This window comes from Bos javanicus, chromosome 14 (genome assembly GCF_032452875.1).
Source record: "Bos javanicus breed banteng chromosome 14, ARS-OSU_banteng_1.0, whole genome shotgun sequence".
In the NCBI taxonomy this organism is placed as follows: domain Eukaryota; kingdom Metazoa; phylum Chordata; class Mammalia; order Artiodactyla; family Bovidae; genus Bos; species Bos javanicus.
This window is the reverse complement of record NC_083881.1, coordinates 51,600,574-51,616,657: the sequence shown is the minus strand read 5'-3', so window position 1 is coordinate 51,616,657 and position 16,084 is coordinate 51,600,574. Positions and strand designations below refer to the sequence as shown.

General features: G+C 37.2%; 1 protein-coding gene across 1 annotated transcript in view; it reads right to left on the bottom strand.

The window, feature by feature from the left end:
- CSMD3 (CUB and Sushi multiple domains 3) overlaps nucleotides 1-16,084 on the bottom strand; it is a 1,469,335-nt gene that overhangs the window by 810,937 nt on the left and 642,314 nt on the right. The window contains exon 10 of the mRNA XM_061439111.1: nucleotides 2,614-2,738. Coding sequence (XP_061295095.1) covers nucleotides 2,614-2,738 — 125 coding nt within the window. The remainder of the gene's footprint in view (nucleotides 1-2,613; nucleotides 2,739-16,084) is intronic.

Here is a 16,084-nt window from a genome sequence, read left to right as displayed (position 1 = left end):
CCAAGAATAAGTTTGATTTTGTGGTGTCATTGTTATATTTCATAGACAGTGGCTTTCATGTAAACTTTACATTTTTTTATATTTCTTTAGCAGCTGTCATATTTAACATGTAAACCGTTCTTAATTTTTTTTCTTAAAACTTAAAACGTTTTGTACAACAAAGGAAAACAAACAAAACAAAAAGACAACCTATACATGGGAGAAAACATCTGCAAACAACGCAACCAGCAACAGATTAATATCCAAAATATGCAAACAGTTCATATAGCTCAATATCAAAAAGACAAACAACCCAACCAAAACATGGGCAGAAGATCTAAAAAGACATTTCACCAAAGAAGACATACAGATGACCAGCAGGCACATGAAAAATGCCCAACATCACTAATTATTAGAGAAATTCAAGTCAAAACTTCAGTAATGTATTACCTCATACCAGTCAGAACAGCCATCATCTAAAAGTCTATAAATAATAAATGCTGGAGAGAGTGTGGAGGAAAGAAGCCCCACTACACTGTTGGTGACAATGTAAACTGCCATAGCCACTATGGAGAACAGTAGGGCGCTGCCTTCAAAGGTATAAAAATAGAGTTGCCATATGATCCCAAAATCCTAGTTCTGGGCATCTATCTGGAAAAACAGAATTTTAACATGCATCCCAAAGTTCATAACAGGACTATTTACAATAGTCAGGACATGGAAGCAACCTAAGTGTCTACTGACAGATGAAAGGATAAAGAAATGTAATACATACATACAATGGAATGTTGCTCAGTCATAAAAAAGAATGAAATAATGTCATTTGCAGCAACACAGATGAACTAAGAGATTATCTTACTAAGTTAAGAAAATCAGACAAAGACAAACACTGTATTCCACATTTAAATGTGGAATCTAAAAAACAGATACAGATTAACTTATTTAGAAAACAGCAGTAGACTCACAGACAGAAAGCAAACAAATATCGTTATCAAAATGGGTCTGGGGAGAAAGATAAATTAGGAGTTGGGATTAAAATATACATATTACTGTATATAAAACAGATAACCAACAATGACCTACTGTATAGAACAGGGATTATACTCAATATCTTGTAACATTGTATAATGAAAGACAATGTAAAAAATAATAAATATTTATATGTATAACTGTACACTTTATTGTACACCTTTAACACAGCATTGTAAATCAACCATATTTCAATAATTTTTTTAATGTTTTTTACCAACTTGTACAAATAAGCTTTTGTTTAGGATCATGTAACTTCCCTTAGGATCATATTTTATCTTATTTTCTCATTATCTCTGTTTCACATTATTATTACTTGAACCCAAGAAAAATCTAGGCTCTCTCTTCTTCTTACTTTGGGTTATCATTGCCAAGGGAATAGAATATAACTATTTGCTTCCATTTTACTATTTTCTATTCCCTCTTTAGTGATCTGAAATTGGACTTCTCTCCACAAACTATATCATTCTTAAAGACTCTGTCATTTTCCAAACATTTGCGCTTGGGAGAGTGACTGGATATCTCTGTATGTCACAACACTCATTTCTAAAATGGAGATAATAATGCTTACTCCATTGGTTTGTTTAGAGGATTTAAATGAGTCAGAGTATATGCAGTGGTTAGCACAGTGCCTGATGCATAGTAAGTGCCTAAAAAATTAAGCCTATGATGAAATTACCTATATAATTTCACTATTCAGTTTTTTTATACTTACTAAGAGCATGACTTTTTTTTACTATCATAGACTTTAGTCTCATAGTCTCATCATCTTTAACTTATCGCTTTCTCCTTCCATATCCAGCTAGTTGTCAAATACTTTGTCTTTTTCCTCTTACAACAGCTCTCAAATCTATCTTTTCTCTAGTCACCAGAATCTGTCTGAGAGGACTCTAGAGGGTGGGGCAACTGAGTGAAAATGTTCCCTCAGGGAGAGGAAGTGCTAATGGAACTTTGAGTACTAAGACACTGAAATATGCAGAGATGCCATTTATTAAAAATTACAACAGCAACGAACAAGCAACAAGAGCACCAGTAAGCCAGAATCAGGTGTTCATTTTCAAATGTAGCTAAATAAAGTTTAGAATAAAAGGGCTTCATTTAATTTATATGAAAATAATTCTTATCTGCAGTTACTGGTAATATGAAAAGCCAGAGAACTCATTGATTTGTCTTAGTTTAAATTAACTAATCATAGAACAAGTGTTCCACCTCCACTGCCACTGACATCACGACTACTGTACATTTAAGCAATTAAAATGGCAAAGCATACAAATTAAGGTGCAATTATTATTTAAAATTCCATATCTACATTAATGCCTCTACAGGGTGAGTTATAATTTTTAAAAAGGCAAAAAGAGTTATCATTGCCTGTATTACATATTTTAATGTTCCAATTTGCTACCATATGATTATTAGACTGCAAACTGCTTGGGATTTGACACAGTGGTTTGCCTATTACATATTTTTAATAATATTGTCAAATATATGAGCTAAATGTTTCCTGCATTACAATTCAGTTTCAATTGAAATTTATATTCAATGGAATGAATTCACACTATTAAAATATGTTAGGAAAGTATTATTATTTTAAAGACTCTTCCTTACCTTTACATACAGGCCTGTGATCACTCCAAGCAGCAAAAACTTCAGCTATCCGTTGGCAGGTGATGCTCTTAGCACCCTGTAGGACATAATCTTCATCACAAGAGAACTGCACAGTTGATCCAAGGCTAAAATAGAGCAAAGGATTAAAAAAACAGTATTAGAAGCATATAACATAACAATTAGGTTCCAGTTCTACTGGCAATATTGAGTAGGTGAAAAATGTTCCACAGTGACAAAAAATATTCTTTGGGGGAACCAAAATACGAAAATATGACTTGTACAAATATATAATAAAAATCATAAATATGAATCTACTGTAAATCAACAACATGCTGATATTGGTAGGAACTGTAGAAAGCTCTCATCAAGTTTAATTATCTTCTTATTAGTTGTAGAAGCCAAAGCTAAACTGACTAAATTTCCCATCTTAAGTAGGTAGTAAATGTGAAGCAAAGAGTAGACTTCTAACCTTGAATTACAATGCTTGTGTTCATACCACATGACAGTACTTCTTTAGCAGATATTTACATAGGTATTTACTTGGACAGGTATTTGCCCATCCATGGATGTGTGTATATATATATATATTTTTTTTTTTAAATAAACTGACCATGTATTTTCCCCCTAAAATCCTTAAACAGCAACTTACCAGTGGGAAAAAAATAACAAATTCTATTTTCTTAAAATGGCTTAAATTCCTTCCAACAATAAGTCACTGGCAGCTTCTCCACCTCATCTCTAACACAATGCCACATGTCATCAGCACCTGTAGCAGCTGACAGTTTTTGCACATGCCATGCTGTTTTCTGTCTGCACCCTCTGTGCCTGGAAAACATTATCTGTACCCTCTCTCCCAGGCAGTGCCTGAACAGCTCCTGTTCAACTTCCTGAGCTTATCATGCAGGGGGATTTCGTGATCACATTTGCGTTGCTAAAAGAGATCTCTGGAACAGTGTGTAGGGCAGTTTAAAAGGAAGATTAATCAGAAAAAGGTAGGCCAGTAGAATCATAATTCAAGTAGTTTAGGTCAAGGGTTGGCAACGGTGTCCATCCTGCAGGCTAAACCTGGTCTACTGGCTATACACACGTATACATATATGCATGTATATACATATATATACACACATAAATATATACACACATAAATATATACACTGTATGTATGTATATATATGTATATGTATGTGTATATATGTATGTATGTAAATATATTTGTGATATTTGTAAATATATATTTGTAATAATAAATATATAATAAAATATATGTGTATATATGTATATGGTATATATTATATATACATATATGTGTATGTATATATATAGTTCATATAAAGTAAAACATTTATCTTTAATACACATGCAGATTTATCAAAAATGTCCAAGTCCAGAGATATTGTATCCCTATAATTGGAGAAAACTATCCTTGGGTAGGGCTTCCCAGATGGTGCTAGTGGTAAAGAACTTGCCTGCCAATGAAGGAGACATAAGAAATGTGGGTTAGATTCCTGGGTTGGGAGGATCCCCTGGAGGAGAGCATGCAACCCACACTAGTATTCTTGCCTGGAGAACCCCATGGACAGAGGAGCCTGGTAGGCTACAGACCATAGGGTCGCAAAGAGTCAGACACAACTGAAGCAACCTAGCTCGCATGCATTGGTTAAAATTCTCGGTCATGGCTACTTAAATTGCTTATAATTCTGGAGAAGGAAATGGCAGTTATGTACTCAACTCTTATATATGACACATTTATTGTATTCCAGGGACAAAAAAGAAAGTAATGTGATCAAAAAAGAATGTAATGTGATTACAGTACACAAATTAAGAGGACACGGGTATGAAATGAAGTTAAGGAAGAAAAAAAAGAGACTGAGGGCAGATCATTTATAAATCAGTACATCATAGTAAGAGTTGTAACTTTTACTCTGGGAGAATGGAGGAGTAGTTATAGGACTATGAACCAAAGGAATGGCATTATGACATTTAATGTTTTAAAGTGACCAAATTATCTCTGGTTGAAGAATAAATGTTAAGAAGAAAAAGGCAGAAGTAGGAATTTGATTACAGCATGTTGGAGTAATCATGTTTTTCAGGGAGATGATATGGTGTGATCTATACTAGGGAGGTTCAATTAAGTTCAGTTCAGTCGGTCTGTCATGTTTGACTCTTTGTGACCCCATGAACTGCAGCATGCCAGGCCTCCCTGTCCATCACCAACTGCCAGAGTTTACACAAACTCATGTCCACTGAGTCGGTGATGCCATCCAACTGTCGTCACCTTCTCTTCCCACCTTCAATCTTATCCCAGCATCAGGGTATGCTCAAATGAGTCAGTTCTTTGCATCAGGTGGCCAAAGCACTGGAGTGTCAGTTTCAGCATCTGTCCTTCCAATGAATATTATGGACTGATTTCCTTTAGGATGGACCAGTTGGATCTCCTTGCAGGCCAAGGGACTCTCAAGAGTCTTCTCCAACCCACATTCCAAAAGCATCAATTTTTCAGCGCTCAGCTTTCTTTATAGTTCAACTTTCACATCCATACATCACTACTGGAAAAACCATAGCTTTGACTAGATGGACTTTGTTGGCAAAATAATGTCCCTGCTTTTTAATATGTTGTTTAGGTTGGTCTGGGAGTGGTGGGTGTGCAGGTGCAGGAGGGCCTAGAGGAGCTACTCCTCGTTCAAGGTCAGGAGGGATGGCAGTGAGGAGATACCCCTCGTCCATAGTAAGGAGCAGCAGCTGTGCTTTGCTGGAGCAGCCATGAAGAGATACCCCATGTCCAAGGTAAGAGAAACCCAAGTAAGACAGTAGGTGTTGCAAGAAGGCATCAGAGGGCAGACAAACTGAAACCATAATCACAGAAAACTAGTCAATCTAATCACACTGGGACCATAGCCTTGTCTAACTTAATGAAACTAAGCCACGTCATGTGGGGCCAACCAAGACAGGCGGGTCATGGTGGAGAGGTATGAGAGAATGTGGTCCACTGGACAAGAGAATGGCAAACCACTTCAGTATTCTTGCCTTGAGAACCCCAAGAACAGTATGAAAAGGCAAAATGATAGGATATTGAAAGAGGAACTCCCCAGGTCAGTAGGTGCCCAATATGCTACTGGAGATCAGTGGAGAAATAACTCCAGAAAGAATGAAGGGATGGAGCCAAAGCAAAAACAATTCCCAGTTGTGGATGTGACTGGTGACAGAAGCAAGGTCCAATGCTGTAAGGAACAACACTGCATCAGTTCAGTTCAGTTCAGTGTTCGGTCATGTTCGACTCTTTGCGACCCCATGAATTGCAGATCGCCAGGCCTCCCTGTCCATCACCAACTCCCAGAGTTCAGCCAGACTCACTTCCATCGAGTCAGTGATGCCATCCAGCCATCTCATCCTCTGTCATCCCCTTCTCCTCCTGCCCCCAATCCCTCCCAGCATCAGACTCTTTTCCAATGAGTCAACTCTTCGCATGAGGTGGCCAAAGTACTGGAGTTTCAGCTTTAGCAAAATTCCTTCCACAGAAATCCCAGGGCTGATCTCCTTCAGAATGGACTGGTTGGATCTCCTTGCAGTCCAAGGGACTCTCAAGAGTCTTCTCCAACACCACAGTTCAAAAGCATCAATTCTTCGGTGCTCAGCTTCTTCACAGTCCAACTCTCACATCAATACATGACCACTGGAAAAACCACAGCCTTGACTAGACGGACCTTTGTTGGCAACGTATTATCTCTGCTTTTGAATATGCTATCTAGGTTGGTCATAACTTGCCTTCCAAGGAGCAAGCGTCTTTTAATTTCATGGCTGCATTCACCATCTTCAGTGATTTTGGAGCCCAGAAAAATAAAGTCTGATACTGTTTCCACTGTTTCCCCATCTATTTCCCATGAAGGGATGGGGCCAGATGCCATGATCTTTGTTTTATGAATGTTGAGCTTTAAGCCAACTTTTTCACTTTCCTCATTTACTTTCATCAAGAGGCTTTTGAGTTCCTCTTCACTTTCTGCCATAAGGGTGGTGTCATCTGCATATCTGAGGTTATTGATATTTCTCTTGGCAATCTTGATTCCACCTTGTGCTTCTTCCAGTCCAGCGTTTCTCGTGATGTACACTGCATAGAAGTTAAATAAACAGGGTGACAATATACAGCCTTGACATACTCCTTTTCCTATTTGGAACCAGTCTGTTGTTCCATGTCCAGTTCTAACTGTTGCTTCCTGACCTGCATACAGATTTCTCAAGAGGCAGGTCAGGTGGTCTGGTATTCCCATCTCTTTCAGAATTTCCCACAGTTTATTGTGATCCATAGAGTCAAAGGCTTTGGCATAGTCAACAAAGCAGAAATAGATGTTTTTCTGGAACCCTATTGCTTTTTCCATGATCCAGCAGATGTTGGCAATTTGATCTCTGGTTCCTCTGCCTTTTCTAAAACCAGCTTGAACATCTGGAAGTTCACGTGTCACGTATTGCTGAAGCCTGGCTTGCAGAATTTTGAGCATTATTTACTAGCATGTGAGATGAATGCAATCGTGCAGTAGTTTGAGCATTCTTTGGCATTGCCTTTCTTTGGGATTGGAATGAAAACTGACCTTTTCCAGTCCTGTGGCCACTGCTGAGTTTTCCAAATTTGCTGGCATATTGAGTGCAGCACTTTCACAGCATCATCTTTCAGGATTTGAAATAGCTCAATTGGAATTCCATCACCTCCACTAGCATTGTTCATAGAGATGCTTTCTAAGGCCCACATAGGAACCTGGAATGTTAGGTCCATGAATCAAGGCAAACTGGAAGTGGTCAAATGGGAGATGGCAACGGTGAACGTCAACATTCTAGGAATCAGCGAAGTAAAATGGACTGGAATGGGTGATATTAACTCATATGACCATTATTTCTACTACAGTGGGCAGGAATCCCTTAGAAGAAATGAAGTAGCCATCATGGTCAAAAAAAGAGTCCTAAATGCAGTACTTTGACGCAATCTCAAAAACGACAGAATGATCTCTGTTCATTTCCAAGGCAAGCCATTCAATATCACAGTAATCCAAGTCTATGCCCCAACCAGTAACGCTGAAGAAGCTGAAGTTGAATGCTTCTATGAAGACCTACATGACCTTTTAGAACACCCAAAAAGATGTCCTTTTCATTATACGGGACTGGAATGCAAAAGTAGGAAGTCAAGAAACACCTGGGGTAACAGGCAAATTTGGCCTTGGAATTCGGAATGAAGCAGGGCAAAGGCTAATAGATACTTGCTAAGAGAACACACTGGTCATAGCAAACACCCTTTTCCAACAACACAAGAGAAGAAGACACTACACATGGACATCACCAGATGGTCAACACCAAAATCAGGTTGATTATATTCTTTGCAGCCAAAGATGGAGAAGCTCTATACAGTCAGCAAAAACAAGACTGGGATGATCTGACTGTGGCGCAGATCATGAACTCCTTATTGCCAAATTCTGACTGAAATTGAAGAAAGTAGGGAAAACCACTAGACCATTCAGATATGACTGGAATCAAATCCCCTATAATTATACAGTGGAAGTGAGAAATAGTTTTAAGGGACTAGATCTGATAGATAGAGTGCCTGATGAACCATGGACTGAGGTTCGTGACACTGTACAGGAGACAGGGATCAAGACCATCCCCATGAAAAAGAAATGCAAAAAAGCAAAATGGCTGTCTGGGGAGGCCTTACAAATAGCCATGAAAAGAAAAGAAGCTTATAAAAGCAAAGGAGAAAAGGAAAGATATACCCATTTGAATGCAGAGTTCCCAAGAATAGCAAGGAGAGATAAGAAAGCCTTCCTCAGCAATCAATGCAAATAAATAGAGGAAAACAACAGAATGGGAAAGATTAGAGATCTCTTCAGGAAAATTAGAGATATCAAGGGAACATTTGATGCAAAGATGGGCTCAATAAAGGACAGAAATGGTACGGACCTAACAGAAGCAGAAGATATTAAGGAGAGGTGGCAAGAATACACAGAAGAACTCTACAAAAAAGATCTTCAAGACCCAGATAATCACGATGGTGTGATCACTCACTTAGAGCCAGACATCCTGGAATGTGAAGTTAAGTGGGCCTTAGAGAGCATCACTATGAACAAAGCTAGTGGAGGTGATGCTTTTCCAGTTGAGCTATTTCAAATCCTGAAAGATGATGCTATGACAGTGCTGCACTCAATATGCCAGCAAATTTGGAAAACTCAGCAGTGGCCACAGGACTGGAAAAGGTCAGTTTTCATTCCAATCCCAAAGAAAGGCAATGCCAAAGAATGCTCAAACTACCACACAATTGCACTCATCTCACACGCTAGTAAAGGAATGCTCAAAATTCTGCAAGCCAGGCTTCAGCAATACATGAACCATGAACTTCCAGATGTTCAAGCTGGTTTTAGAAAAGGCAGAGGAACCAGAGATCAAATTGCCAACATCTGCTGGATCATGGAAAAAGCAAAAGAGTTCCAGAAAAACATCTATTTCTGCTCTATTGACTATGCCAAAGCCTTTGACTGTGTGGATCACAATAAACTGTGGGAAATTCTGAAAGAGATGGGAATACCAGACCACCTGACCTGCCTCTTGAGAAATCTGTATGCAGGTCAGGAAGCAACAGTTAGAACTGGACATGGAACAACAGACTGGTTCCAAATAGGAAAAGGAGTATGTCAAGCCTGTATATTGTCACCCTAGAGTACATCATGAGAAACGCTGGGCTGGAAGAAGCACAAGCTGGAATCAAGATTGCTGGGAGAAGTATCAATAACCTCAGATATGCAGATGACACCACCCTTATGGCAGAAAGTGGAGAGGAACCAAAAATCCTCTTGATGAAAGTGAAAGAGGAGAGTGAAAAAGTTGGCTTAAAGCTCAACATTCAGAAAACGAAGATCATGGCATCTGGTCCCATCACTTCATGGGAAATAGATGGGGAAACAGTGGAAACAGTGTCAGACTTTACTTTTTGGGGCTCCAAAATCACTGCAGATGGTGATTTCAGCCATGAAATTAAAAGACGCTTACTCCTTGGAAGGCAACTTATAACCAACCTAGATAGCTATTGAAAAGTAGAGGCATTACTTTGGCAACAAAGGTCCGTCTAGTCAAGGCTATGGCTTTTCCAGTGGTCATGTATGGATGTGAGAGTTGGACTGTGAAGAAAGCTGAGCGCCGAAGAACTGATGCTTTTGAACTATGGTGTTGGAGAAGACTCTTGAGAGTCCCTTGGACTGCAAGGAGATCCAACCAGTCCATCCTAAAGGAAATCAGCCCTAGGTGTTCTTTGGAGGGAATGATGCTAGAGCTGAAACTCCAGTACTTTGGCCACCTCATGCGAAGAGTTGACTCATTGGAAAAGACTCTGATTCTGGGAGGGATTAGGGGCAGGAGGAAAAATAGGACGACATAGGATGAGATGGCTGGATGGCATCACCGACTCGATGGACATGAGTTTGAGTTATCTTTGGGAGTTGGTGATAGACAGGGAGGCCTGGCGTGCTGTGATACATGGGGTCGCAAAGAGTCGGACATTTAGAGACTTAACTGAACTGAACTGAACTGAGGTTGGTCATAACTTTTCTTCCAAGGAGCAAGCTTGTTTTAATTTCATGGCTGCAGTCACTATCTGCAATGTACCAGTTAGAAACTAACGATGGTAAAACATTACGAAAGAGACCTTAGTACAAGATCTGGCTCACAGAAGTCTGGCCCCCAGAACTTAATGAACTAAATTAATAAACTAAATTAAAGATTCTATCAAGGGCACTGTATTTGTCACAGGTGATTATAATATTCTAGTTTAACCCGGCTGTTCTTACTAAAAACAATATATTGCATCTTGTTTAAATAACAGGTGTTTTAGCTTGTTTCTTTTGACTATAGAAAACTATAAAGACAATTTGCTATAATAAACACTTAAGTGCTTTGTTGCTATACCTATTCCAAACACTGGCAGTGATTGTCTCTGAAGTTTTTACCATACCCCTCACCAGAGATTAACTTTTCCATTTTTTTTCCTCCAATTAATACACTGGGGGAGGTAGTTTAGATTTGACATTAACAATTTAAACTGCAAATCTTTCAAATCCTAATTTTCCCTTTTCCAGCTTTATGGCTTTGAGAAAATAACAATCTCTCTAAGCCTCAGCTTCCTTATCTGTCATGGTAATGATATGAAATATTATTTGTAAAGTATATAATGGCAAACACATTTGGGATACTCAATTGTATTTCTCAATCACAGAAATAGTTGTGAAAGCCATTAATTTCTTCCCCAGTTTTGAAAAAAAGACTCTTCTTTGGGCATCTGCAAGCACCTTCATTAGGATCATAGCTATACTTTAACATATTCTAAAACAAAAATATAAAAGTAAAAAACAATGCAGAGAAAGCAGAAGTTAATAAAATAAGCAGTCTCTTTAGCAGAATCCAAGGGCAATAACATCCATAAAATGGGTAGGTTTAACAAATACATTTTTATTTTATGAACTGCTTTAACATTTGAGTTGAAATTAAAGAAAGTGTTTTATTAAAAATATTTATGTCAAGGGAAACAGTAAAATAATACAAGCTCTGTAATTTTCACTGCAATTTCTTTGTCACTAATGAACAGACATCTGTTCTACCAGGTTGAATAAAACATTACAGTTTAGTAGGTTATATAATCTGATAGAACATTTTGAAATAAATGATTGAATACATCTTCAGTCTGAAAATAGCAAATCATAAAGCATGTGATATATAAGAGCATAGTTTGAAAAACAATCGTTGACCTAGCCTATGTCTAAATACTACCATATTTTTTAAAAAAATAATACTTATTATTGCAAAAACATTAAAACCTCAAAGCTTTCAGAAAAAGAAGATATGAGAGTTTTCAAAATATATAAATGTTTCGTGTAAATCAAATAGCTAATATAATTTCATACAAATAGAAAAATATGAACAACTAAAGAGATAAGGAAGAACAAATGATGGTGTCTGAGTCGAAGAAGATTTAAGAAATAAGAAGCAGAGGATCTTGAGAGAATAACATAAACAGTGAATTTGTAACTAAATTTTTTTCAGTTATTGATTTTTGGTTTATTTAAAGATCTAGACAACTTTCCGACAGAGGCAGAAATTTATCACTAAAGCAGGTCCATATTTTTTCAAAATTATCACTATACTAGTAGAAACTATCCAAACATGAAAGATGACCTAAAAATTAAAACATCTTCAAACCATTTCTATAAAGGACAGAAAAAAATTATTAAACGTGTAGAAAATTACTATCATTAAAATGACCTCAAAAATCACTAAGATAATATGCTTTTTAGACTTTTAGCAGGGATACTACATGCCAGAATAAATGGAACTATGTCAAAGTTTTGAGTGAATATAAGTTAGAAATCTAGCATTCTATTCATACTTTTTCAAACACGTGGAATCAAAATGTCATACTTTCTTAACTAGGCAAAAATTCAGTTTCTAGTATATATATATATATATTATACATGCTATTTATATATATATATATATACATATACATACAAAGTTTTTACTACACTAGACAAAGGCTTAAAAAACAAGAAATTAACATGCAATACAGTATTAGCTAAAGTACAGATTTTGTTCAAATTTCACAAAATCTTATGCTTGTGCCCATTATTTGATTTCATAGATTATTCAAGATTCCACATTTATTTAATTGCATTGAGCAGCTTTAGCTTCAGGTAACAATGTCTGATAAATTATCTTTCCATTTTTATTCTGTCATATGTATTTTCTAATTTTATTTTCATGGCTTCTTAGATACACCCATCATTTAAAAGTGGACATTTAATTTCCAAAAGCATTGGGTTTCTAAAGTAGCTTTGATATTAATTTCTCATTTTGATACTAACTTCTCATTTAAATGCTCTCTTCTTTGCAATTACCCTCTGTCTTTTTTTCAGTCTTTTAACTTTATTAAGGCTTTCAATGACTAAGTCAAAGATCTTTCCTTGTAACTAGAGAGCGTTAACAAATTTTGATCTCTTTCTGTAATGACCTTTATGTCTGAGTGTCTCACAGCAAGATCACAAATTCAAAGTGTTCCAAATTGAACTTGCTTTTCCTGAGATCCATTTGTCTTCCTAAAATTCCAATCTTAGTAAATTCTACTGTTTGTCTAGTCAAGGCTATGGTTTTTCCTGTGGTCATGTATGGATGTGAGAGCTGGACTGTGAAGAAGGCTGAACGCCGAAGAATTGATGCTTTTGAACTGTGGTGTTGGAGAAGACTCTTGAGAGTCCCTTGGACTGCAAGGAGATCCAACCAGTCCATTCTGAAGGAGATCAGCCCTGGGATTTCTTTGGAAGAAGTGATGCTAAAGCTGAAACTCCAGTACTTTGGCCACCTCATGCAATGAGTTGACTCATTGGAAAAGACTCTGATGCTGGGAGGGATTGGGGGCAGGAGGAAAAGAGAACGACAGAGGATGAGATGGCTGGATGGCATCACTGACTCGATGGATATGAGTCTTAGTGAACTCCGGGAGTTGGTGATGGACAGGGAGGCCTGGCATGCTGTGATTCATGGGGTCACAAAGAGTCAGACACGACTGAGCGACTGATCTGATCTGATCTGATCTATTTAGTAATCCAAGACAGAAATATCTACACTTGCAAATAATTTTCATTAATTAAATTATTCAGTATACATTCATTGCTTATGTAGGCCTGACAACCTCAAATGTCTTATAGATAATCAAGGCCAAAAGCTTGATAATGAATAGGTAAGTATATGCTTGCTTAAATCCATTTATATTTTAAAAGGATTTTCTTTTTTTTCAAATACTATGCAGAGCCAACAAAATAGAAAACTTGCTGACTATGGTTATTTCACTTTTTGGGATATGTTAGGTTATGACAAAGAGATGCAGAGGACACAATACTGAAAGAAGATATGAAACTCTCCTCTCAGAGTTCACTGACATATATGGGAGACAAATAGGAAAAACAAAATAAAATGTGGTACCATATCATAAGAGGGGAGACTGCTATGAAAGAAGAAAGAGAGGCACATAATAAAGGCTTGTTTGGGGGTTGAAACCTTAGCTTAATACTGAAAACTGAGCAGATATAGCCAAACAATAAATAAGAAAGCTATTTCTAGGTAAGGAATGCACAATAGAAAACTCCCAGGGGTTACAGTCATGATAGATTTTGGGAACCACAAAAGTTTGAGAACAAGAAACAACTATGGCTACAGTCTGTGTATATGTGTGTGTGTGTGTGTGTGTGTATGTGTGTGTGTGTGTGTGTGTGTATATAAGTGGAAAGTTGAGGTGGGAGTGAGATGAGGGATAAAGGATTGATGATCTGTGAGATTAGAAAACAAAATTGAGATTAAGTTATAGAAAGCATTTCTATACTCTGTATATCTGGCAGATTTTATCTGTTCCATTTCAAGTTATTCCTAACCCCTCAAACAGAACCATACCTTATTTAGGATATAGGTAGATTTTCTTATTTCCATGACACCCCCAGGAAGTCTCATGCTTAATTTAAACCAGTTATGTATGCTGATCTCATTTTGCTAAGCAACTGGCTGTTTCAAAGCTTTGTGGTGGTTTTGTCCGACTCTTGCGACCCTGCGGTATATAGCCAACCAGGCTCCTCTGTCCATGGGATTCTCCAGGCAAGAACACTGGAGTGGGTTGCTGTTTCCTTCTCCATCAAAGATGTGTAGGACAACAATTTTTGGCCAATTAAATGGCTGGACAAGACTTCTCATGCTCGACAAAAATACAAGAATTCAAAAAGAGAAAAATTTTTGCCAATTTTCCTTCTTCCTTCTTTAAAAGAAGGATTGGTACCTAGAGCAAGACGAATAGCGGCCATCTTGCCATCACAAGACAATCAGCACAATACTTAAAAGTAACATACTCAGAATGATACAGAAAAAGGACTTAGAAACATAGAGGTTTGGTCATCAATGGCATTATTGAGAAGACAAATATATGCTGAAGGTATTTCTAGACTTCCCATTACTTGAGAAAAATGCAACTTTATCTGTAAAATTGTCTTTGGGTATTTCCTTAATTGTAATAGCTTATATAAAGGAATTTAGAAGTTAACTCAGGATAAACCATTTTGCCTTTTTTTTTTTTCCACTTTTTTTTCTTTTTTTCCTGGTTTAATGTTACTCAACATTTGTGGAGAAAGGTGTAAATCATGGTGCTATCCCATCAACTGCTAATGTACCCCATTCCCTCTTAGAAATCTTCTTTGTAATCTTTTTTTTTAATTAATTTATTTTTATTGAAGGATAACTGCTTTACAGAATTTTGCTGTTTTCTGTCAAACCTCAACATGAATCAGCCATAGGTATACATATATCCCCTCCCTTTGGAAACTCCCTCCCCATCCCACCCCTCTAGGTTGATACAGAACCCCTGTTTGAGTTTGCTGAGCCATACAGCAAATTCCCATTGGCTATCTATTTTACATAAGGTAATGTAAGTTTCCATGTTACGCTTTCCATACATCTCACCCTCTCCCCATGTTCATAAGTCTATTCTCTATGTCTGTTTCTCCATTTTTGCCCTGTAAATAAATTCTTCAGTACTATTTTTCTAGATTCTGTATATATGTGTTAGAATACTATAGAATACCATAGTACATATCTTTCTCTTTCTGACTCACTTCACTCTGTCTAATAGGTTCTAGGTTCATCAATATCCTTTGTAATCTTTATCAACCAACCCACTTTGTACTTTATATTCAGCAATACAAACTGTCCATGAATATGCTGTATGGTTTAAGAACTCTGTGCATATGCATATGCTCTACTTTCATTCTGATATTTTTGCTTACTGTTCTTGTCTATATGGAAAACTTATTTTTTCATATCATACTGAAGATGTCACCTCCTTTGGACAGCTTTTCTGGTACACCTCCTTATAACCTTCAAAGAGTAAATGACCTGTTTTCCTTTACATTCTTGCTGTTCAGTTGTTCAGTTGTGTCCAATTCTTTGCAACTTCATGAACTACAGCATGCCAGGCTTCCCTGTTCTTCACCACCTACCAGAGCTTGCTCAAATTCATGTCCATTGAGTCAGTAATGCCATCTAACCATCTCACCCTCTGTTATCCATTTCTCCTCCTGCCTCCAATCTTTCCCAGCATTAGGGTTTGTTCTAATGAATTAGCTCTTCACATCAGGTGGCCAAAGTATTGGAGTTTCAACTTCAGCATCAGTCATTCCAATGAATATTCAGAGTTGATTTCCTTTAGGATTGACTGGTTTGATCTCCTTACAGTCCAAGGGACTCTCAAGAGTCTTCCTCAACACCACAGTTTGAAAGGATCAATTTTTCAGTACTTAATTTCTTTATATTCCAAATCTCACATCCATATATGACTACTGGAAAAACTGCAGTCTTGACTAGACAGACATTTGTTAGAAAAGTAATGTTTCTGCTTTTTAATATGCTCACTCAGTTTTTC